Genomic DNA, 25,373 nt, shown 5'->3' with positions numbered 1-25,373 from the left:
GTGTGTGTATGTGTGTGTGATGGGAATAACACGGCAGGTTATGACAGCAGTACAACGGGAACTTACTCACTATCCTGCTCAGTCACACTGATTAGTTCTGCTCTGTCTGCACTGTCTAGCCTCTTTTTTTGCCATCAACCTCTGTGTTTGTCCGTCTGAACAAAAAACAAAGATTCCAGTGTCATACTAATGCACCATATATTTCATATGAACATCTGTTTAGATAAGGCAATATACACAATGTTATACAAGCAAGCTGGAGAGCAGAGAAGTGAAATCTGTCTGATGTTGTGGTTATGTGTGACTGAATGACCGTCCAGGCCTTCTTCTTTTCCCTCGTCTTCTTTTTCTCAGCGGCAGTTTGTCATCTCGCATGCTGAAAACTAGAGTGCACTGTATAGTCATAATAATGGGAGTGCTCTTCTCTCTCCTCGTGTCAGCCAATGTAGTGCAGTCTCATCCGCCGATGAGAAATGAAACAACACTTTACAATTTAAATAAATCAACTTTAAACAGCTTTTTTTTCTCCTTTTTTTGTTCATGTTTTTTTTTACAGTTGCATTCAAAGTCCCAGTGACGCTTCCGTCCATTTATTCATCTAGTGTCCATCTCCCTGTCGTCTGGTAGTCCTCTGCCTGGACTTCTGTTTGGCCACACAGAGCCAAACTTATGCTTAGATGTCCACTTCTCAAAGTGCACTTATCAAGCTACTTCCCAAAGTCCAACCAAGTATTTGTATTTGGTAGATAAAAGAAAATTATGTGAGTATATGATGTTTTTTTTGTAATAATACTGGATACGTTTGAAGGCTCAGTTAATGTAAAAACGTGTCTTTAAAGCATCATGAAAGCAGCAAACCATTTTTAACCCAGAACCACACGCTAGGGAAAAGGCCGTCTGGACTGAATCTTCGACAAAAGCCCAATCCACCCGAATCCCAAAGTGTTCATCATCTGATCCCAGCGGTTCAGTCACAGGGCCATTCACAAACAGGGGCTAATGGGTGTTAATTCATATTGATGGGTACTGAATTTTAGTGCTTTCACAGAGACAGGTAGAAAAGCCATGCAATGATGAACCGAGGTGGGGGCAGGGGAGGGCGGAGACGCAGAGCACTTTCAGACAAACTTTCCCAGAATGCCATGTTCCACAGGATGTCCTGTTTAAAGGGGAGAGGGGTGGGGTTGCATTACAGGGGGCGGAGGGGGGCGTGTCCTCAGGTCTGGTCCAACCATTCGGCTCGTTTGGGCGCTTTGCACGTATGTATGTCCACAGCTTCCTCGCAGTCCTTACACTCCACGGCGCAGCACCATTTGAACTTGCACTCGCACTTGGTGATTTGCTTGACTCTCGTGGTGTCGTAGCCCCGTCCGCAGCACATGACCTCACAGCCATCTGTGCCGCGCGATGTCTTATTGCAGACCCGCCCAGCTGTGCCTAAGGAGCCTGCAGAGAGCACAAAAGAGTGGGTTAGAGATATACAATACACAGTCGGGCTTTCCTCCACCACCAGGACTCTCACATTTCTGGTGTTCAGTATAGACTTCTCTCTTGTTTTTTTTTTTTGTTTTTGTTTTTTTCTCTTTATTATACATTTATTTGTTTATTTTTGGTAATCTCTATGGAGCACAACAACCTCAAGGCCACAATACATCAGCTACACTGCCTGTTTCTCCTCTGTTTTTTTTGTTGTTGTTTTGTTTTGTTTGTATGTTTGTTTGTTTGCTTGTTTGTTTGTTTTCTCCTTCTTCTCCGCATGCACTGTCGCTGTATAACTCAGGACTTAAGCACCTGTCCCTCAATCCCCCCTGTCTGTCCCTTACTTTCCCCTTGACACACTGGTGTAACACGGCCCTCTCTTGCTCGTATTAGTTTTAGTTAAGTTTTTCCAATAAAGGCTGATAGGCTAGTCTCCAGGGAGGGTGGGTGACGGTCACAACCACGCACAGTATGGGTATAAAATACTTGACTGCAAGATTAACAGTGCATCAATCTTCATAAAAAGCTTACACCCTTTTGTGGCGCTAAGCTACGAAGACTAATGCCGACAGGTTTAAAAAAAAAAAAAGAGAGATATACAATACAGTCTATGTGGTCATACAAAAACAATCCCTCTCAGTCATCATTCATGACCCGCTACAGGTGGGTGGCGGTGTATTTATCTGCAGACGCCCTTTTCTCTGCTTGTATTTTTTTAAATTTCCTCATTATTTTGTTATGTTTGGGATGTTCTTTGTCACAGCACTCAGGTGAGGTTGGGACTATATTAAAAGGTAGCTACAAGGTGCCGGGCTATAAGCAGCGTGCATCCAAGAGAAAGCTACTAAAGCTGTGGACACAGCGCCGAAAAAAATACAAATACAGCGAGGCTAGAGGCCAAAGGAAAGGGCTGAGGTTGGCTTTCACTTTTGCTGGTGATATTGTTTTCAAACAGTAGCTGACAGTTCCTGCATAGTATACCTTTAATAAAAGCTAGAGCTTACTTTAGTGAGTTTCTTGTGCTATGTGTTTCACTTCCAATTTTTCTGCTGACAACAACGACTTTTGGGTAGTTTTGATAGAGAGCCAAAATCCTTACCAGAGCTGAATTCTAAACTTGATTAATCAATTAGTTAATCAAATGAACATTAATCAGCACCTGATAATTGAAAAAGCAAAAAAGCTACATTTCCTAGTTTTAACTTCTCAGTCATGGAGAGTTGCTAAGAAAGTCTTTGGTTTTGGACTATTGGCTGGACACAACAAGAAGTTTGACTTTAAGAAATTGTGATTGACACATTTCACCATTTTTGAGATTATATAGACGGAACAATTTATTAATCCAGAAAATAATTGTCAGGTTAAAGGAATATTTCACCTACAAAATGATCATTTTCTCACCCTGTGTAATGTTGAATTCATGAAGAAAGCTTATTTTCACATGTCTCCACGGTGAACGAATAATCCAAAAACAGAGAAGGATAGGGGGCCGTTTAACAACAGCAAAATAATATCAAAACATCTCTTTACAAACTCTCACACAATGTGTGCGGTATGTTCAGCACTCCCCAAACACATGCATTTTCCCTAAAACCTTAATATTTGAAACACTTCTGCATAAACAGTCTCACACATGTGCATTTGAACTCTGCTCAGTGAAACGCACAAGCAGAGTTCAAACAGGTGCTTGCTCAGGCACACTACCTGTATGCAGAAGTGTTTTTAAATATTACTGTTAATGCCTAAATGTGTGTGTTTGGGAAGTACTGAGCATTTGGATGGATATGACAAGACTGAATAAGACTTGGGTTATATTGCACGAGTTACTGAGAGGTTGTAAATGAATGTTTTGATATAGTTTTTCTGCTGTTAAATGCAATTCTCTTTTTATTCCAATTTATCCAGAATTTTCTCTTTATTTTTGGATTCTTCGTTCACTATGGAGGCATGCAAGAAAAATTCATAAATTCAACATAACATGGGGTGAATAACTGATATCATGTTATCGTTTTGTGAATGAAGTATTCCTTCAAAAATTCTTAGTTGTAGCCCTAGTCTGAACATCGCATCGAGCTAGCTGCTCTTCCACAAGTCTCTGTGACTCAGTGCAACCTCTAATCGAGGGTTAATATTATTGTTTTTACTGAAAAGATTTTTTTTAAAGTGTGATCCTGACCAACTGGTCCAGCCATGGGAACCAGATTTCTCCATAGTCATTAATTCAAGGTCCATACAGTTTAATATTCAGCATCATAGTTGCCTTTGGCCATGTCGTTGAGCCAGTTTATTGTCTCTGTCAAGTAGCTGTCCGGTAGTCATTCACTTTACAGCTGCAAACAGCACTTCAGAATAAAAGCTCTGACCTGGAAATCACTGTACTCTAAAATAAGGTTTGTATTTTACACTTTTGGACCGTGACCCACCAGTTAGGAATTACTGTTTTATAGCACTTGCAGTTAAAATTTGATTTAATTTGAACAACAATTTGTCAGCATTACAAAGAAACAGTGACATTCATGCTGCATTCACAGTGTTGGCAGAATGTAAGAATTCCACCCGTTATTTCATTAGCTTAAATCCGCCACTGCTGCTGTGTAACATACTTGAAGAACTTCATTAAAGGCGATATATAAGCCATTCAGAGTTGATTGCTGAGCTTAAATTGAGATAATTAGCAGTGGCAGCTGCATTAACAGTGCTAACAATGGCAACACTGCCGACAGAGCTAACAGTGTGTACATGGGGGGTAATCAGAGGGTAGGTGTTACGCTTCTGTGACGACACCATTCCACCTACATTTGTCAGGATAGAGTTATTAGCGATAACCGCCATATGAGTGCAGTGCAGAGCAGCGGCACTTAGCCAGCCATTGGGATATATATACATGCACTCACATGCACACACGGCCAGCTCCAATACCACATTTAAAGATATGATGTGATGGCATAAACCAATGACAGCCTTACCCTTGTATAAAATGGTGTTCATTAAAACCAGCCAACACATAAATGCTAAATTGAACAACATATACAGCGAATCACAGTGTTTGTTTACCATTACTGCTGGGTAGAAAATCCCAGCATTGTGTAGCCTACATAAAATTAAACAACGATGACAGAAACATCAGATAGATTTGAGTATTGTGTATTGTATTGTGTAACTATAGATCTTCAAAAGTTACAATTACGTTTGCCGAATTCATATTTCTCTGCAATTTAAATAAATTGCCAGTTGTATACCCTGAAATCATTGAGATTGTTAGCGCAACTCGGTCTATAAATATAGATCCCCATGTCTCAGCATTTTTATTTTGAGTTGCATTCTCATCACTCTGATCATTACATCACGATTTGTCTAGACCAAATGGAGTTAACTTCAAGATATACTGTAAACGAGTTTATGTTCCGGGGCTGTATATTTTAGTAGCTTGCATTATTACAGATGTCACAGTTTTAGTGTTACTTTAACTCCCTATTTGGTTCACTGTTTGAAGTGCAATAGCAGAGTCACCGTTGTTGAGCGCATCTATGTCGCGTTATTACCTAACGCAGTGGCATATTGTCTGTGTCTTATGTGAATGTCATCCCCACAGAGATTAGTTTTGGTGTTTCGTGTGAGAAGCTCCCTGTTTGAACTGCTACCTATCACAACAAGCTGCCCGAAGAACAACAGACCCACACACACAACTATGCAGTGTTGGTAGAGTGGCCTATAGTTACACTGCCTTTCCCAAGCCACTGCTCCCTTTGAAGCCACTCTATGTGTGTGTGTGCGCGCGCATGTGTGTGTGTGCGCGCGCATGTGTGTGTGTGTGTGTGTGTGTGTGTGTGTGTGTGAGGGTTAAATGGACAGTGGAGCGTGACAGACAGACAGGCTCTCACACTCTGAGGCCCACTCTGCCCTCCAGCTACGCTTAGTTCAGACAGACAGAGAGGGAGAGACTGTGACAGACAGAAAGAAGTGTTGTTTTTTTTTTTTTTTTTTTTAAATTAGCTGCTTGTGTCCCTAGGCTGTGGATTCCACTGGGAAGGTGAGAAAGAGGGGGAGGATAGATGAAGGGATGAAGAGAGAGGCAGACAAAGGGAGTAAGGATGGGAGGAAGAACTGGACAGAGCTTCTTGGTGATGGAGCTGTTGATGTCAGATATCGGAAAAGTTTGTCCGACTGTTTCATCCATCAACTGGCCAATCGGAAACGGGCATAACTAATGAGGGGCATTATATTAAGGTTGATCAAGAAATCCTCTGACCACGGGGGTGTGTCTAAGTTTGTGTGTGTGTGTGTGTGTGTGTGTGTGTGTGTGTTGACAGAGACTGATAGAGGTCAGGTGGTCACAGAACGACCATGTCCTCAGGGTACAAGGATATTAGCTTCCACCGACATCACACGGGAGGCCTGCTGTGTTATCCGACTACCATTGAACACACACACACACACACACACACACACACACACTAGTCATGCATGAACATACACACACACAACATACACATAACACCACTAAAACATAACACAGTCGGGGCAATCCATCAACACCCATGAGAAACTGCCTCTCTGCATCTTTCAGTCCAGTCTACCTTCCTCTTCTTCTTCTCTTTCTCTGCTTCTGCCGTCTTACCTGCTGTTTTGTCTTGCAGGCAGTAATCCGGAGAGTTCTCAAAGTAGACCAGGTCGTTCTTGGTGGCCTTCCTGAAGGCTTTGTTAGCCACGGCGAAGCCTGTGCCATCCTGATTCATCGTCACCTCGATGGCCCCATTGTATTTCCTCCTCAGGTAGTCGCCGGTCTTTCTGAAGTCTGACATGGCCATCCAGCACGTCCGCAGCGTGCAAGAGCCGCTCACACCGTGGCATTTACACTCCAACTTCATGAACCGCTTCACTGCCTAAAAACATAGAGAGTAGTGTTCATTTTATTGTAGCCATCTTGAAATATAGTTTTACATGTTCTTAAAATGCAGAGCTAAAGGCAGAAGTGTTTCTTAAAGGGTGGGTGTAACCTAATTTCATAAAAACACATTTCTCACTTACTGTACCACTAGTGGTATTTAGTCTCATAAATCATTTTTGGTTTCATCTGCCAAGGTTTTGCGATGGATATCCGCTTCTGAGATTTCTGTCTCCACTCCAGTACAATGGAGCTGAGAGGATTTTTGTTTGAGGTGCTCAAAGTATTAGAAACTTAAAAATTAATTCTAGATAATCCCCAAATCTCTGCGAACAGTTTGAGTCTGAGCTATTTATCATCCCTATAAAAACTGTTGACAGTGAAGTCTCTGGATTTCCCAGAGATATGGGGACACTTTGTTGTTGTTGAATTCTCCAAGGCTACATTTAGACTGGAGGCAGAAGTGTCCCATTCATATTTTTTCGACTCACATTTGTTTTTATTTTATAACATAGATAGATAGATAGATAGATAGATAGATATACTTTATTTAATCCCCAGGGGGAAATTTAAAATGTCCTCAGCAGCAGGGGCAATAATGACAAAAAAGACACAAATCACAAGAACACAGCACACATACTGACACAAGAAAAGTCCTAAAAGTATGTAAGATCACAAGGTGTGAATAAAATGTATAAAAAGATGTATAAAAACAGTACAATAGATATCTTTGTTAAAATAAATAAAAAAAAAAAAGGATATAGTATGTAATATTTGGGGCATGCATCTCTACCCCAGCCTTGGTTTGTCTACAGTGTATCCACGACAACGCACAGCTCACTGTTAACAGGAAAGAAGCCATGTGTCGCAAACTGGTAAATCGCCAGTTGAGACTCATACTCCAAATGCACTGTATACATGTAAAAAGAATGCTATTAAAACCTGAATAATACCGGCATATCTGTCTTAATTGGAAAATTCAGAATATTTAAACAGAATATGTTGTTTACATGACCCCCATCAAATTCAGAATACTGTCATAATCTCAACAATAGTGAAATATTATTGTGCATGTTAACACAGTCACTGTGAACGGCACAAATCACATGGAATTTGACCCTTTAAATTCTGATTTGTGTCACTTAACATATGTGGTCCTAAATCAGATACAGGTCTGAATTTTTTGAGAAGTGACCTCAGTTTTATCAGGCATATGAAATTCTGACATCACTCGCCTGAACAGAATGCCTTGCCGCAAGAATCTTGTGGAGAGTTGCTGAAAGATGTAGTCAAAAGTAGCCCTTAACTTTCTGAAACTTTGGAGGCAATCTGTTCCAGTAAAGCCATTCTTGTCACAATCCCACCACTCCTGGCTCCAACTCCACCTCCACACACACCTCTGTACAGAAGTACCGTAGCAGCCATTTTTCCACAAAAAATATGTGTGCTGCGAGTGATGTTTTTGTCATTGTTCTTTTGGTTGTGTGGGTTAGTTCAGGACCAGTCCACACTGGAATCTGATACTGACCACACTTAAAAAATAATGTGAACAGCCAAACAAAGAAACAGAAAAAGGGGGGATCCGAGCAATAATTTTAAATTGAGCAATCGAGTGTTTTTCAACTCTGCAAGTACCACAAACCAAAATTCCTTTCACCTACATTGGGGTAGCAACATAAATCTCAGCCCCCATTTATACTTGTGATCTGTGTCTTAAAATTGTGTCTGTATAAGAAAAAATGTTTTATAATGCACAAGGGCTGTCACTTTTACAAAAGTCAAGTTCAATCAAAGTTGAATGCAACCCACCCATCTTATCCTAGCTCCTAAAAGGGCATTGTATGAGCCCTCCCTTGCAGAAGCACAGGACACGGCCTGTGACCACATACTCTGACAATTTTGAAACTGAAGAGGATATTACAGATCAAATATTAAATCTTTTTCCACATTTGCACAGCAGTTTGAATTCTAAAAAGTGACAGCCCTAAAATGCACTTAGAATGCATTGCAATGAGCTTGAATCCCAGCAAATGTAAGTGCGGATTATACAGCCTTGTTAAGAAAAAATGCCTCCAACAAGTGATGATGATAGGACACCTAACGCGTCAGAGCTTTAGTCAGGTCCAAAAAATCAGCCCAACCCATGGAGTTTCTGTCAGACCCTGACCTGGGCCTGGACCACAGCATCAGTTTTAGGCCAGAGCCTGATTAAAAAACTATTGTAATAATTATATACATATATTTTAATATTAAAACATTTATTACAAGCTAAGATTGACGATTTTCCTCGCATCACTTCTCCTTCTTCTCTTCCTTATTTTAATAGTCTGTCATTTGTTCTGTGTCGTTCACACAACAGGTTCAGCAGAATAGACTGCGCCCCTCGGTACGTCTCCATTTTCAAGTGCGCACAGCGGTCCATGGCAATGTGGCGCACAAATAATGTTAACTGCTCTCCACTGCATGTTATGCACATCTCTCCCACTGCTGGAGAGGCAGAAGCAAACACTCTAAGCCAAGTCACCTAGCTCTCTCTTTCTCTTTGGTCCCTCACTCACATGTGCTCTGTCTCTCTCCTCCGGTTCTCCACTTTGTTGTCCAGTGCAACTCCTGCCCCATTTACACACAAAGACTGCCAATTTCCTTTTAAAAACAAAATTGGCGAGTCAGACCCAATCCAAGCCCAGGAATATTGAGAAATTACAGCCCAGCTCGGTCTGGACCCAGCGGGTTAGGTTGGACTAAATTGGCTCAGGCAGAGAATCAAAGCGCTACTCTGCATCCACTAGTTCATCTGCTCCTCTTTTGTGATTTGCACATAGAGATGTGATTCCAATGCAGATGGAACCTTGATATCGAGAACAGTTATTAATACCAGGTATAAATGCAAAGGCCTGGGGTGTCGGTAGCTTAGTGGATAGTGCCGGTGCCCCATGTATAGAGGTGATGCCTCGCTGCAGCGGTTGCGAATTCAACTCCGGCTTGCAACCCCTTGCTGCATGTCGTCTCCCCACCTCACACTCTTAACTCTGTCCTGTCCATTAAAGGCGGAAAAGCCCAAAAAAATAGTCTTTTAAAAAAATAAATAAATAAATGCAGAGGCCTGTTACAGTATCATTACCCACATAACTTTGCCAGACACAGATTGCATGTTAATAACAGAGTGTAAATGGAGTCCAAGATGCACATTTATTGGTCAAATAAAATAAAAATCTGCATAGCTAGATATACTACTAGATGTACTAGATGTAGTGAGAATAATGATTTGTTTTTGGATAAAGTGACACTTACTGTTCTGCCACAGCGGTTGTTGTGAAGGTTCATGAGCGCCCGTGCATCTCGGACAGTCCTCTCTTTGGCATCTATGAAGGCTTTGGCAAACTTTATCCCATAGTTGATATTATCACTACAACCACCCCAGTCAAACTCTCCTCTGTCATCGCTAGCTCGTCCACGCTTGTGCGGGTCGCAGTTGCATGTCTTCAACTCCCCCTGGCTGCAGGCGCGAGTGAGCGCATACACCACTCCTGCTGAGGAGATAGCGTAGACGAATGCAGCTTCACGACTGCCTGAGAAAGAGAGACAGAGAGGGAAAGCACAAAAGCAAGAGAGAAACAAGAGTTTAGACTTAGATAGAGGTTAGAATAACACAATCTATTATTGTAGTTACACATATCATGCAACACAAAAGATTATCTAAGACCTAAAGACTTAAAACTGTGCAGCGCTCATATTGACATGCACAGATACGCATAATGTCATGACCAGGCCTAGGCATGAGCCATCAGGACATGAAGGTGCAGCTGACGGGGGCATATCAGGCCTGATGTGGAGTATAGGACAGCTCTGTTTAAATATTATCATGGAAATAATCCCAGCTGCAGGGCTCTCCTCTGCTCACATAAATTGTTTAAATACAGACACAGTGATACCCCATTAATCAGCGCCAGGGTGATGTCATGACAGCATTTTCTACCATTGCTGTGCTTTTCTGGTCTCTTTAGTTCCTTAGAATATGACTCATCTATTGTGTGGCCAAAGACACATAGAGAATTAGATATAGTGTTTAGTCACAGTTGCTTTTTGCAGCGCCCGTGGGAGTGAATGCTTTAAAAGACAACAGCCAGAGGGGGAAGAACTTGTCCATCTTTAGTCTCAGCCTAACAGACATATGTGGATTTCACTCGGTGCCTCTGCACTCAAAGTCGAAACAACACGAATGCTGTTTCAAATAGAAGAAAATGATGCACCTGGAATGAGATTCTAACGTCCCCAGTTAGTAAATGCATGTCCAGTAGGGGTGGGAATCTTTGGGAATCCTACAGGAAGCAGAGAGCTGCACTGTGTTGTTGTTAACGTTATATCTGCAGCCTCTGTGCTGCAGCATGAGTACAGAGCAAATCCATTGTTATCCAAAACACTGCACAGCCGCAGGTCTTTTGAAATGAAGCGGGCTGTGGATTGTGTTATTTTCTTCACCCGACCAGAATTGGCTGAGAGTTTTGTAAAGTGCCGCAGTGGGAGTTGGTCAGCTGGTCTTGTTTGTTGAGCGTATCACTCCACTAACATTAGCTAATCTCTGTGTGATGGGGCGCAAAGTATCTATTGTATTGTAAAGCTAATTATTAAGATATTAAAGGAATAATCTGCCAATTTTCAACCAGCTTTGTGTCATAACAATGTGGGTAGAATGTGTAGATGAACTATTGTAAACTTCCCTCCATCGTAACAGGGACCAGATCTCCCTGCTCATCTCTCAGCTCAAATTGGATTTTTGTCCGCTGATAGTGCAGATAGTACTTCTGCATTTCCTGCCTGCCACCACGGACAAAACGAGTATGGAAGCAGATTAAGAAATAGACCCATCCGTCTCTCTCAAACTCAGACCAGACTCCAATCAAACTGTGAGATTCTGTTACTGTGTTGCCAGCAGATGTTTTCAGAAACACATTTTAGCTTTTACTATAATTCAAACATTTGTCACCAGCCTGTTGCCATATTGTTTCCTGTGTTAATGTTTCATAAGCATAGAAGGTAACTGTATTCAATATGTGAATACGTTTTTCCCTCCATCCCTAATGTCCATGAGCCTTTTCAGTCAGTTGGTCGATTCGTCATTCAGTCCTTTCATCTATCACTTCTGTTCAGAGAAAGATATATAAACAGCTATCAGCCATATAATTTGTATGTGTGCCCTAAGAAAGCCTTTTTTTAAGTGGCACACAAGAAACATCAACATTTAATAAAAATCACGTTCATGCTCCCCAGATGATGAACTCTCTCTATTTTGGATCCCACTTGAGCTTTCCTTTAGCATCACCTTCAGGCTAAAATGCCAATCCTGCTGTCACAAACTGTCACAAACACAGTACATCATATTATGTAATCAGCAATTGTAATTTTCTAAGCATGTTCAGCTCCCAAGAGGATAAACCATTTTTAGACCCTGTCTACATAGGATGTGTTTCAGTCGTGTTCTTCATGCATCCATCTCATGCACATCTGATGTCCCCAAATTCTAGTCGACAGCTTTTCAGCATGTTGAATCTGTTGTTTGTGTTTTTGTTTGCTAGCTCATGGTAAATCTAATTTGTTCTTTCAACATCTGGTTGTACTGTTAATGTGCCAAGTGACTAACTAGCTTCTTGTATCCGTCCTGTAGGTCTTCCAGTTTCCCTTTTTTAATGACTTACACATACTACGACTGCCTGCTGGTACGTACGAGTTCTTTCCTCTCATGTAGGCATACAACATATGTGCTTGAGAACCTGTTCCAAATTGTCCGAACCATCGAAAATCATTTATTTCCGAGTTTTTCAGTTCCTTTTATCAAAACCAGCATGATTTTCTGACAGTTGCACATTGCAAAATAATGACATAAACTCATGCATCTATGCAAAGCATGCTACAAAATGGCATGCTACAAAATGGAGTCCAACGGCTTCATTTCAAGCAGACAGATGACAACTCTGCTGCTTGTAATGTCTGTAAAATGATCATAACAACTCAGGGTGGGCACACGAGCAATATGCTGACAGATTTTTCTTTGCAACATGGGTTGTCTGTCTGTTGTCTGAATTCGTGTGTAGAGTGTGTTTGACATTCTACGCCCAGCAGCACGTTCGTTACAGAAGGTAAATATGTTATAATAATATAAGCGCCATGCAGCTACACTGTATTCAGACTCAGAGATAATGAAACAGTTACATTGATGCTGAAAACCTGTGTAGTCCTACTCTTTTTTTCCAGACAGAAAATTGGACCGATAATAGCACCGTTATCATTTCCCATCCTTTGATATGAAGCGACACAGCAGTGGGCTTTTGTCGCCACTAGTTCTTGGATTGATGGGCGATAACAGCTTGTGTTTCACTTGTGCGTCACACACATAACTATGATGTGAAGAATCAATGTATTGGCCTCTGACCACTACCAAAATATGGGTTACCTCAAAGCAGCACTGTGACATAACCCATCCTGCGGAGCTTAAGTCGGCCGTAGACACTGACGGAGGCCGTGCTGCTGTCACCACGCAGCCTGTGTAAACAGGATGTTAGATTTTTAATCTTGTTTTATATCAGGCTGGCTCACAGGTGCGTATTAACAAAAGCTGCAGAGTACATTTGTGTCTGTGGTCTGTTGAACCGTCTCACAGTTCACACACATAATTGTTTTAGATTGATCACAAGCACAAGTTGGAAGAACTTTTTAAATGCTGTAGTAAACTATTCCATAATCTGCAGGAGAGGATAAATAACATTTCATTACATTGATGAATTTGGTTTTGAATATACAACACTGTCCTGCAAAGTGACACGTGAATACACGAGTGTAAATTAACATCATAAAACTGATGTATAACTGATTATAAATGACTAAGGGTGGGGCACTTTGCTATCTAACAACACCTATCTGAACCAGCCTGGGCTGGAGCAGTTGTGTGATCCAACCTGCGTTCTCTGTATTCACTGGAATGTCCCGTTCCATCTCTGGGGTGATGAGAAGGGGGCAGTGGGCGCTGTTCAGGGGGCGTATATGGGGGAGGATGGAGGAGGGCATTGTTGGTCATCATTCAAACCTGCGCTGTTTGTCTGACAGTGAGAATATCTCTCTAAATATTTACATCTACATTACTGTTTATTCCTGTCCACCACACACACACACACACACACACAGCCCGTATCTCCATATCTGCTTTTTTTTTTTTTCATGCATCGTCGCCCCCCACACATGCTTAGGATGGCTGGAAGAAGGACAGTAACGTGTCAGATGGAGTCTGTGAAGACATGCACTTTCTTTTGTGCAACCTGAATCCAACTTTATGTCAATGAGCTGTTGTAAATGAACTGTTTACCATCATGCCTTGCTCCAAAGCAACAAAATCAAGAGAAAGCTTAATCCGTCAACCCTTTTACTGGTTGCACTACATGCAACAGTGACAGCTCTATCACTGTCAGTGCTCTGCATCATGATCTTTTGCAAAATAATGTAATGGACAATTTTTAGAACAGTCCTCATTTTCTTTCATGCAAAATAACCAGCTGACTGAAGACACCGTGGCTACTAGGTCATCTTACTTAAGAGTCCCATGGACCGGCTGCAAGGATAGATGTTGTAACATGCGCCTGTGTGCATATGTGTATAGGCATGAATCTGTTACAAAGCAGAGAGGTCTGGCAGGAGTGGAAAAACAAAATGACGACAAGCCCGCGTCTCGAGGCCCGTGTGTTTATTGACGAGGCGTAAGGCATTACAACAGTCCATTAGCGACTATAAACATGGAGCACCAGCATACGTGAGTACGAGATGGAGAGATCGGAGAAAGAACAGAGCAAGGGCAGCAGGACGGAGAGGAGAAGGAAGAGATAAGGGCGGTAAAAGTGAGGAGGAGGGAGGAGGAGTGAGATAGTAGCAGATGGGACTCAGGTTCAGTATCTATACTCTCTGGCCACACAGTCAGTGATCAGACAGGCAGACATGTGGACACACACAAGTGTGACTTACTCCGTAGCAAGACGCGTCCAAACACGGTGTGGTCGCGGTCCAGTGTGCTGCAGTTCCAGCGGTGGTGTCTGAACTGGTGCTGGCACTCTCTGATCCACTCTTTGGTGCCCTCGCCGATGGCCTGCATGATGTCCGGGTGGCGCTGGCAGAGTTGCCGCTGCTTGTTCACCAAGCCGGGGATGTTGTCGCAGATCACACGAGCCCCCAGCGCACCAATGTACCTGAAGATGGAAAAAACACAAACTTCTAGGCACTTTGCTCCACACTAGGTTTATCGAGAAGAATTCCTATGTGGAATATGTAGAACAGCAGTGACTGATGGGATATTACATTCAATTGGTACACATAGGTGCCCTCATATGGTAGATGTATACACATGTGGCTACACACACACTCGAAGGTGGTGAGTGGCATGAAGGAGAGCCGCAGCAACAGTCCTCTGTGAGTCAGAGTTCACTACATTTAACAGTTTAAGGTTTGCGAGCAGGAGGGGAGTGGAAACCATTTACTCCGCTCTCCAAATAAATAAGCACTTAACCTCTCCCCACAAGACCTGCGTGTGTATGTGTGTTTAAATGTTTCCCAATGGGCTAGTTGAAATCATGTCGTCACAAATCAGAGCACAAAGTCCGGGGCCTCCAATAACCCTGTCACACTAATACCACATTTACTCCTCTCTGTCTTCTGCCCGCTCGCTCTCATGCTCATCTTACTCACAGTCCTCCTGCATGCCTCTTCCAGTCTCTCTCCCTGCCCTAATAAAACAGACTTCTGCAGTATCCCGTCAAGATAAATGCGGCGGTGAACTCACACAAAATAAACTCTGAACCTAATCATGTGTGTGCATGAGACTTCTTGCAGCCCGGTGGCTGCAGCGGGGCTTTGGCGGGTCAGCGAGGGGAGGTCAGGGAGCGTGTAGCTGTGTGGTCGTGTTTTTACAAGGCCGGGCGAGAGGATGGAGACTGAAGGCTCTCTGGTCCCCAGAGTGGGATTAGAGAGGAGGAATAAGAACAGAGTGCTCATCAAAGGAAAGAGCCAGAGCAGCAATTCACACTTAATTTTCCCGTTCTCCATGAGAGTCAGGAGGACCTGTGGATTTTATAGGATAGTAAATCATTATCCACAGGTCTAAAACAACATGCTGTAAAGAGCTGCGACTCTACTGTGAATCAGAGAGGAAAGACAAGTCGCACACAAATAAGGAAGGGTTCTTTTGACTTCTGATGAGGCAGCTGATATTACACCAACCTCTTGTTGCCCTCTCCTTGAAATATGCTAAAAAATAATAAATAATAATAATAAATGGATAATATAAATTAAAAAATGCTATCCTACAACCGGCAACCACACACCGCAGTCCTAAATAATCATTACCAAATGTAATCATAATCATAAATAAACTTAACAAATTGCCATTATCATTAATACTAGTTCTGTTATTATGGTGTACTGCAGTTCTGCCTGTCATTTGTCCAACTGGTGTTGCCATACCCAGAAGGGTGGATTCAAGTTACGTGGCTTGGGCTCAAATCAGACTTGAGTCACAAATTGAATTACTTTAGACTCGACTTGACAAAATCAAAAAGCACTTGCAACATGACTCGGACATCAGCAACTATGACTCGAGCCTTTTCACTTTCGAAAATACCTGATACCTTTCCCCAAACAAAAAGGTTCAAAAGTGTCCTACAAATCAATTAATTTCCCTCGATTTTTTGAATCAACTAAGATAAACGTTATTCATTCCCAGCAAGTCAACGCTTAATTCCTCAGATCCACTTTGTTTGAACTAATCCGATGCATCCAGTCGAGTTGCAGGAGAGAACCATGAAGAACTAACATTGCGTTACCAAGCACCAATTTTGAAAAGAAATGATACCAAAGATAATTTTGTTCCTGCACAGAACATATGCAGTGGTTAACAGAAAAACAGGTCAAAAATGACAGACGGAGATGCAACTACTTCCAACAAACTTGTAACGAATGAGTTCAAATTTTGAAAAACATTCAAGATTTTTTAAAATTTTAATATTTTACTATTTTGTTTGCATTACTTTTTTTTTTTATGTCACACTCAAAACTTAACGATTAGCACTTGGGACTTGTCAGTCTTTACTCTGGACCTGAGTGCAGAGAATGGAGACTTGCTTGTCAGGGTGTATTCAACTTACCTTAATGTCGTCATCACATTATATTTGTCAGATAGCCCACATTAAGTCTGAGTGTCATTTGTGTTGCGCTGCATATGTATTATATCTAGACAGTATAGTAGCTTTCATGTGTTACATATTTTTAATAGTATACCTTTTAGCTGTACTGGCTTATGATATGTAATATAATTGAGTAGGACTTGTCAGTGTTTTTTTTGGGGTGGGGGTGGGGGTGGGGTGGATGGTGTAGGGGGCACCTGGCAGATTTGGTGCCCTGTCATATTCATCATCTGTCGTCATTTTCTGCAGTATTACAAGTACAAATCTATTACCTTCTTGGGATTTCTTGCTAAATGTTCTTGAGAAGCAGCAACTAAGCAAAGTCACTTCACTTCTCTGTTATGTCAGTTAGTCAAACTTGCAACTGCCTGGCACACACACACACACACACACACACACACACACACACACACTAATTGACCGTTACCTTTGACAAACACTTGGAAACTGTGGCTACTCTTCATATGTCACAACAAATCTAATTTCATGCTTACATAATAACTGCATCACATTATACATTGCCTTTTATTCCACCTTTCTCAAATGGCTGGAACATCCCACAATCATTTTCGTGACCCAAAGCCCCAGACCTGCCCCTATCATCACTGCCTGCACACCCGCAGAAATGTGATAAACGGTTAGATGCTGTATCTCCTGCACTAAATTCCCCTCAAAGCCAATAATGCCCAGCCAAAGCCTCCACACACAGTCTCTTACCACTACTCCCCATAACTGCTTTTAATCTACACAAACTATTAGGCATTCCATCACCCCCATACCCGCCCACACACAGACACTTCTCCTATAAACACACTCACACACATGGACATTTTCACGCATGTTATTGCGCAGGCAATGAGATATTTTTTCACCCCTCACCTATGCTCTAGATGGCTGGTTTTGGGGTATTTTAGTGAAGTCATTTGTGTGTGTGTGTGTGTGTGTGTGTGTGTGTGTGGTACCTGGTGAATTAATGACTGCTCTGCCTTGTTGAATGCAGGCCCCAGCTGAGCTGAACACGCGCTCAGCCAACAGCGCCAACATAAATTACATTTATCGCTCTATTATTATTGCTCAACGTGGCAGGCCAACAAACTGACACGAAGAGCAAATGCATCTTAGAAACAAAATCCTAAAGAAGCTCGAGTCTAGTTCACAAGCTCATCAATTAGTTTATTATCACCGTCAGTGCTCCTTACTATTTTTTTTTTTCAGGAGCAAATCATTTTTTAATTAAATAAAGTGAAACACATTTATTATTTCTCTTTAGTAATGTCCTCATAGATATCACAAGTAAATGCACAAATATAAACCCTAATGCGTTTAGATTTTTTGCAGCAAAACGCACAAATAAAAACAATAATAAAGTTTAAAATGTTGCACCGACTATGAATTCACTGCACAGAGAGTCCGCGATAATAAATTAACAACCCCTCATAATGGCCTTGTCTGTCTGCTGCTGGAAAATCGCTGCTGTGAATTAATTATAAGGGGGTTTTGCTTTTGCATTTTGGAGGAGGGTTATTAAAATAGTCATCGTAAGTTAAATTCGTTGGCAGATTGAATCCCTGAAGTCTCTAACGAAAGACTCAAAGCTAGGCAGAAGTCCCAGCGCCGTTTCAAATGATTAAGATCAATGATTCATGTTCAAATCGTGTGCCATTTCCTTAACTCCCTTCTGCAGCTAGACAGCTGATTTAATTTAGTAAATAATAATAATAATAATTTACTTAATTGTGTCTTCCAGAAAGTAGAAATTCGGCCGCCATAAATCTCGTCAGGCAGGTAGGCCTGTAGGTGTGATGTGTGCGCACAGTACTCACCACCATGAGGAGTCCACCCGAGGCGTCACCAGCAGCAGCAGCAACACACACGCACAGTAAATCCTCGAGCTGGCACCGGGGTTTTGGCACGAAGAAGACCGGGGTGAGGGTTTGGCTCCCGGTGAACCACAACTCCCAACCCGGGCAGCCCGCAGGCTCAGAATCCTGTTCAAACCCAGCATGGCTCTGCGCTTTTTTTAACCACAAAAAAAGTTCCCCCCAAAAAAAATCTGATTTCAGAGGGAGGGAAAGCCCGGCTTAAACAGACAAGATGTGAAGTAGGCTATGCACCCATTCAGTAGGTAGGCCTCATTATCCAGTGTGTGGCTCCATATTAAATATAGCGCGGCTGTCAGGAGTGTGAGGAGCGCGTTTTCGGTGCCATGTGCCCACCAGACTCTCCACTGAGCACTTCTGGCTGCAGACAGGAGGTTTACCTGACGAGACGAGCAACAAGTGTCGGGTGCTTTACCTCTCCAGTCGGCTCCTTCTCCAAAACTCTTATCCTTGGTTTTGGTTTTAGTTCAGAGGCAGAAATAGGATCCGATTCACAGCTGGAGGTTTGCAGATGCGACACTCGCTGCTGTTTCTGTCGGCTGTGTGAGTTTGCGCTGGGTCGGATGCTCGCACCGGACCTCTCCTTTATCAGTGCGCTGCGGACAGAGGCAGAGCTGGGAGAGACAGGGGGAGAGAGAAAGAGATGAGGGAGGGCTCGCTGCTGACGGCTCCTCGCGCCCATTGGGCAGATGCAGGGGTTACAGAGTTTGACTAGGAAGGAGATATTAAAGAGGGATGGATGGAGAGAGGAGAGGTGCGTTCCTCTGTTCCAGTGTGTGTGTGTGTGTGTGTGTGCTTGTGTGTGTATTAGGGTGATGATGCTGTTGCAGTCCTATGTGAGGAGTTCATCTGTAACCACACACAGAAATCGTTATAATTGATGATGGCGCCTTCATTTTACAACCCTGTAAAATTGGGTAATTAAATCACAGGAAAAAAATGTGGTTCTTCATATTTTAAAGGGATTTTCTGACAAATTAAAAGTCGTTTTTATTCTTAATGTAAAATGCCACAAAATGCAATCACGTAGATGCAGAAATACAACCAGAGAGCAAATGCCCTACATGAACCACTATGTTGGAAATGCATTTGCAGCCTCAGATATAGTAGGTATTAGTTCACACAAATATCATTTTATAGCATCTATAGTTATTGTCAGTTATATAAAACAGAATAGAATAGAAAGCCTTTATTGTCATTGCACAGGAATACAACGAAATTAGTTGTGACACTCAAGTGATGCATTCCAACAAAGAACATAATACAAAAGACACAGGACGTTCAATACGCAGACAAAAATATAGAAAAAATGTACCAGACTAGAGAGCCGGGAGCAGCTGCACAAGTGCACGTCTGTAATTAGAATTAACACTATCATATTCAGTGGATATGTATATGATAGTACTTCTCCTCATACTGTTCCTCAAATACATAATTACTGTACAGCATAGATTTAATGCTGCTGGCAAAATCTGGCACACTTACATCATATTAATATCATGTAATAAGTGTTGTCCCTGATTAAGATTTAAATCTGTGACATTGTTTAAGTTATTATTATTATTAATAAATACTTATTTAAATGTTTGTTGTGCCTGCAGCCGCGCACCACCTAAAGAACAGCAGAAATGAATGTCAGAGAAAAAAGGAATGGGAAGGGAATGTGGGACTGGTAGAACAGAGCCAAATCGTCCAGTGGAACAGCACTATGGCTTAAATATGAACCACATGTGTAAGAGAAAGAGAGTGCTGAGACAGCGTTCAAATAAAGCACTCGCACACACACTCGCGCAGTGCATTGTCCCCGGAGAGCGACCATCCTTACCTTTTTTCCCATGCATGCGTACGCATCTTCAGGTCGTCCTCAGGCTTGGCAGTGACCTGTCACCGTCACTCATCATCAAATCTGATATATCTCTTTGTCCTTGAATGACTCCTGACAGATTAAAACCTACTTTGAAGTGTCCGAAGATCGTTCACAAACTCAAAGGCAACAGCTTGAGTTGTTCACAGACACCAGTTCACACCGGTCTTATCAGCGTCGACTTGAACTTCTCCGAGGGGGTTTGTGATATTGGATTAAGAATACCACAGTTGATTCAGCTGACCCAGTAATGCTAACCAACGAGTAAACAAATCGGGAAAATCCCTGTCGGAATTGAAACTATTAGAATTAGCTATAGCTGTCGCAAACTGCTGTTTCATCGAAAGCTTGAAAAAACAGCTCTAGTGTTTATGCCAAAGCTGCTGTTAAAGCTAAGCTCCTTTCAGAGACATTTGTATTTCTGCTTACAGCTCGGCAGGCAGGCTGCTGTCAGAATGGGACTCACACTTTAAAGCGTTTTCAGAGACCGGCACATGCACAACCGTGCAGACTACAGGTTTGTGAGAGGCCGCGAGGTGAGGCAAAGAAGCACAGCTCCGGTGAATATTTGTACACTGCAGCTTAGCTCACAATTTTCTGCTAAATCAAAAGGAATTAGGGAAGCACAAACACGGCTGAGTTATGCTGTCTCTCATGGGGCTGGAGCTGGAACAGACTTTCTCCCTCTCGCTCTCTCCCTCCATCTCTCTCCCAGCCTGTGAACTTGACCCCAGCTTTCTCCTCATAAACAATAACAGAGTCAAGCGCCTTCTTGTCAGTTGGAGGAAAAGTTTGCCCTGATGTACGAGGTCCAATCTGGCAACCATCTCCTCAGAGGAAAAGTACTGACGGGGGTTGCTATGTTTAAACGTTGCACTGGGGTGAAGGAGGGATAAAGGTGCGATTTACAGAGGCAGCGGTTTTGGACTAATCCAATTGATTTCTGTGCTGATACATTATAATCACTCTGGATTATTTCTCAAAGGAGAATTGCAAGGAGAAAGGGGAATGGGGCCGAATGGGCCAAGGGCAAGCCAGAGGCATGCACTGAAGGTGGAAGGGTTGGACTAATGGCCCAGTAATGTGTCCCCTGTGGGGATTATGCTGTGGGCTGTCACCAGTCAGGCAGTCCAGGGATGAGCTCAGCGTGTATTCCCATCCCCTGGCAGGCTGGAGCAGGGAGGATAGTCTGTCGTCAGACCTGGCAGAGTCCCCATACTGATGGGACACATAGGGGCAAACTCAACACTGGGCAGGTCTGAGGGAATACGAACAAGCGACAGGTGGAAGAAGGACGAAGACAAAAAGGTGATCAACTAAAGCAAGTTAGGGAAAGACAGGAGGTGTTACTGTATCCAACATCGTTTTTCTAAGGACTGAGGGTGTCGTATGCTTCACAGATTGTAAAGCCCCTTGAAGCTAATATGTGATATCTGATATAAGGTTATATAAATAAAGTTGACTGGACTAACGTCTTGTAGTAACAAGTGCTCCAGCTTAAACGACAAAATACCTCATTTGTCATTGCCTTACTCGTAAGCCGTAGAACATGATCTGTTACTCAGACTGGACTTCCTGGATCTTATGTCACATCTCTCCAGTACCTTAAGCTAAGTTCACACTACACAACGTTCACAGTCGTCAGATGGCTGTGCCAGTCTTAAAGTTGTGGTTTTCACACTGCATGACACACTCGACCTTTCACCAGGAGGAAGCCCTGATGAGTATGTGTGAGGCGCTGGTCGACCATCAACCCGGGGGTTCTGTGGGTTGGGCAGGTTCCGACAAGTGGGTCAAAAAGTGACAAGGCAGCAATCTGAGTAAGTTATTAATAACTAACAGAAACATTTTATGCAACAGTCCACCTTTCACCTTCTCTTCCCCCCCTCTCACTCTCCGTTTCAAACACACGCACGCTTTGGAAAGTGCCGCAGTGCTCAGTCCATGTCTGTCCTCAACCTATGTCTCGCACTCTCACACTCAACAACATGGTCCACAACAGGTCCAGATACTTAGCGTGGTAGATATCTAAGGTGCGTCTGCGATGCATCGGCTTGCATCTTTGAACAGTTCACACATAGTGCTTGAGTGCCAGTTTGCAAGCATAGAGTCACCATTGATTTGCCTTTGATCTGGGGCGCTTCTTTAGGGGAGCTCCAAAAATGGTCGGCAAGTGGAAAATCAGGGCTAAGCGTGTAGTGTGTACCAGGCATTTAACAACACACCTCACATGCAAAACAGGGTCTGGCTGTTGGTGGAGGACAGCGTCAGAAAAGTATAAAAGTTGGACACTTTGCATGCCCAGCTATCCATCTTGATCTCTTCCTTACGAAGCTTTGCAGTACTATAAAAACGTCACGCTACCTCAGTTTTACTTTTCAGGGTCAGCTGTCATTATTTGCATGGCCACAAAGAGATGGCTCGTGAGAACAACTTAAAGTCCAGATTTACCGGCATTTTGAGAGTATGTAGCTTTAGTATCATAACATATTTGTGAGTAAAACAGGGCACTGCAGGTCAGATATATTGTTGGAAGGAATTTGGTTGGATTGTTGAAAAGTAGGCGTGTCATAATGGCCTTAACAGTGAGATGCAGATGAGATAGTAGTATCCGTCAGAGATAGAGTAATCTCTATAAACAGATATCTGCATGCAGAACCTGGAGGCGACAGGGCAAGATTTTGGTATCGGAAGTGTTCTGGTTTCCGTTTGTAGTCCAAGTAGTACTGACCAATTGCATTTGAAGGCAGGTAGTCTGTCAATCTCGGAACCCATCGTCAGACGACAAGTTAGCTTTGTCTTAGCTTTTTTAAAAATGTATCTGCATTCATATGCAGAGATTGATTAATAGAGAGTAGCCAAAAGGAAGCCAAGGAATTATTGGTCCAGATATCCATTAGGTACACCATATCAGCCCGAAATATTGGCCCTTGCCCTCAGAGGCTTATTGTCCTCAGAAAAGATGGTTGTTGGATTCTAATGTTGGGGATAAAGTGGTGAAGTTCGTCACATACTCCATGTAATGTTAGATGCTGAAGCAGTCCACTGTAAAACCTTGTGTATAATCTGAAACTGTCACAGATAAAGCTTTCCTTGGAGTGAATCAGTTCTAGCCAGAGGGTCTGTATCTACAATTTTTTTGGGAAAAAAAGACGCACAGATGTAAGATAATGTTTCCAGCTAGCTAACTTAATCTAACATGAAACAATTGATTGATGGGTTGATGTCATGATGTTGATGGTTGAAACTGGTTGGTACTAGTTTACGTAAGTGCACATATTTTGTTTTACAGGTAGAAACATGATTGGCTATTGATATCAGAATATGAAGTGGTTGATTTTTTTTGGGGGGGGGGGGATTACAGTATGTTGTTAAATAGGGGCACAATATGGCCAGGAGGTCAAACTTTAATGGTTAAAAAGGCGTTTTTCTTGTGATCCTGACTGAAAACACAGTGCTTAGCCGTATGACTAATGCTGGTTTTGTCTCACAAGGACAGTCTCCATTCTGAATATTTCATTTTAATGCTTGCAGGATGACTTATTGTAGATGGATTTAATACTATCATAATTTCAGTGTGTTAAGTAGCCGTGAGGATAAAAGGACCAGGCCTGAGTGGCTGTTTGGATAACAATCAGCTGAGAATCCAGAAGCATTATCTATAAAGCTAATGAAAGGTCAGAATACAACACAGACCCTAAAAATACACCGTCCTCCAGGGACAGACAAGCCACAATGTGCGTGTGCACGAGTGTGCCGTACGCACATCCAGGCGTGCAAGCCAAAGAACCAGATCTGTGATAATTTATTGTCCTGTAAATTTAGATCTGCCGACAGAGATGAACTGCCTTGAACAAACACAGTGGCGTTGGAACTCCAGAAGCCTCCGAAGCGTTTGGCTAGGTCTCAGAGAAGGTGTCGGAGCCTGTTGTCAACCACTTTCCCCTGATGCAAAGGGTGCAACGACAGGCATGTGCATTGAGAGAAAGTTTGTGCTTGCATGGATCAAAAAAAAAAAGCTCAGACAGACACGTCCATAAGTACTGCTACACTATGTACCCATCATGGTTGGGCTGTGCAGGGCTAAGCTCTGCATACGCGTGACCCTTTCTTTCTTTATCTCCAGGGTAGCCTGTCATTAATAGATTTTATAGCTCCTGTGAACACTAAGTGTCCGTAGATGTGATGGTGATAACTCTATAATAGAATGTTTACTGGGTCGCTGGAGGATGCCGTCATGCTGGACAAATTGGGAGCATGCACACACATGAACACGTACACAGGCACACACACACACACACACACACACACACACAGACTGGCTGTAGAGCAGGTGATAAAGATGACATCAAAGGGATATCAGAGGCAGCGTGGCCTCTTTGACGTTTAGCACATCTCAGACGCTTCTTTGGAGAAAAGGCACGCTCCACTGGCGATACATAGACTGGGACAATGATACACAGACAAACAGTCACACAGACAGAAATAATCAGGCATACATCATTCATATTAGACGGGATAGACTGGGCTAAACTTTAACCTGACTGCTTTGATCCCATTTTTAAATAGCTAGATGTTGAAAAATGAAATTTACCTTTATGGATGCTGGTCATGTTTTAAGCAGTGTCTCCTTGCGCCCTCTTAGTGGAACTGAGTTTGTGCTGAGTGGTTTCCTGTTTTAGTAGGGAACTGTCTGTGTGACGTACACTGCAGGTCATGGGCAGCTGGTCACATGGTGGCTAGCTGAGGTAACAGTGAGCAGTGAATCAGTAAATTGAACTGTGAAACAGTCATTTTTGTCTGTCTTTGTAGTTTTTATACACAGGATAAGGAGTGAGTCACACTGTAAACCAAGATTGAAGTCACTGGTGGAATATGTGAGCTTGTGTTTTTTTTTTTTTTTTTTTTTTTTGAGTCCAGTCATCCAGATTAATAGTGCAAAATACGATCAACAAGTAAATAATGATGTATCATTATGGACTGGAATAAGACTTGGCTGCTACCCAGCGGTGTATATAGTAAAAAAATAAGCCCCTTATCAGCTTCATCCA

The 25,373-nt window shown here is 42.5% G+C and overlaps 1 protein-coding gene across 1 annotated transcript; it reads right to left on the bottom strand.

Moving 5' to 3' along the window:
* Window positions 1-181: 181 nt before the first annotated feature.
* On the bottom strand, window positions 182-24,971 carry LOC117257802 (protein Wnt-2b-A). Its single transcript, XM_033628129.2, has 6 exons — window positions 24,917-24,971; window positions 18,402-19,072; window positions 14,369-14,589; window positions 9,656-9,933; window positions 6,098-6,362; window positions 182-1,446 (listed from the first exon to the last, which is right to left on the bottom strand). Exons 2-6 carry the CDS (start codon window positions 18,581-18,583, stop codon window positions 1,217-1,219), a joined length of 1,176 nt encoding a protein of 391 aa, XP_033484020.1. The 5' UTR covers window positions 18,584-19,072; window positions 24,917-24,971; the 3' UTR covers window positions 182-1,216.
* Between the last annotated feature and the right edge of the window lie 402 nt (window positions 24,972-25,373).

This window comes from Epinephelus lanceolatus, chromosome 8 (genome assembly GCF_041903045.1).
Source record: "Epinephelus lanceolatus isolate andai-2023 chromosome 8, ASM4190304v1, whole genome shotgun sequence".
Classification (NCBI taxonomy): domain Eukaryota; kingdom Metazoa; phylum Chordata; class Actinopteri; order Perciformes; family Serranidae; genus Epinephelus; species Epinephelus lanceolatus.
The sequence above is the reverse complement of the archived record's forward strand: the minus strand, read 5'-3'. Positions and strand labels throughout refer to the sequence as shown.

Bases quoted from the DNA above. Each gene is read 5' to 3' on its own strand.
- LOC117257802 (XM_033628129.2), bottom strand. From the start codon at position 18,583: ATGCTGGGTTTGAACAGGATTCTGAGCCTGCGGGCTGCCCGGGTTGGG. The intron at 6,363-9,655 runs GTAAGTGTCACT...CTATGTTTTTAG, and splicing joins ACAACCGCTGTGGCAGAACA to GCAGTGAAGCGGTTCATGAA. The intron at 1,447-6,097 runs GTAAGACGGCAG...TGCTCTCTGCAG, and splicing joins CCTGCAAGACAAAACAGCAG to GCTCCTTAGGCACAGCTGGG.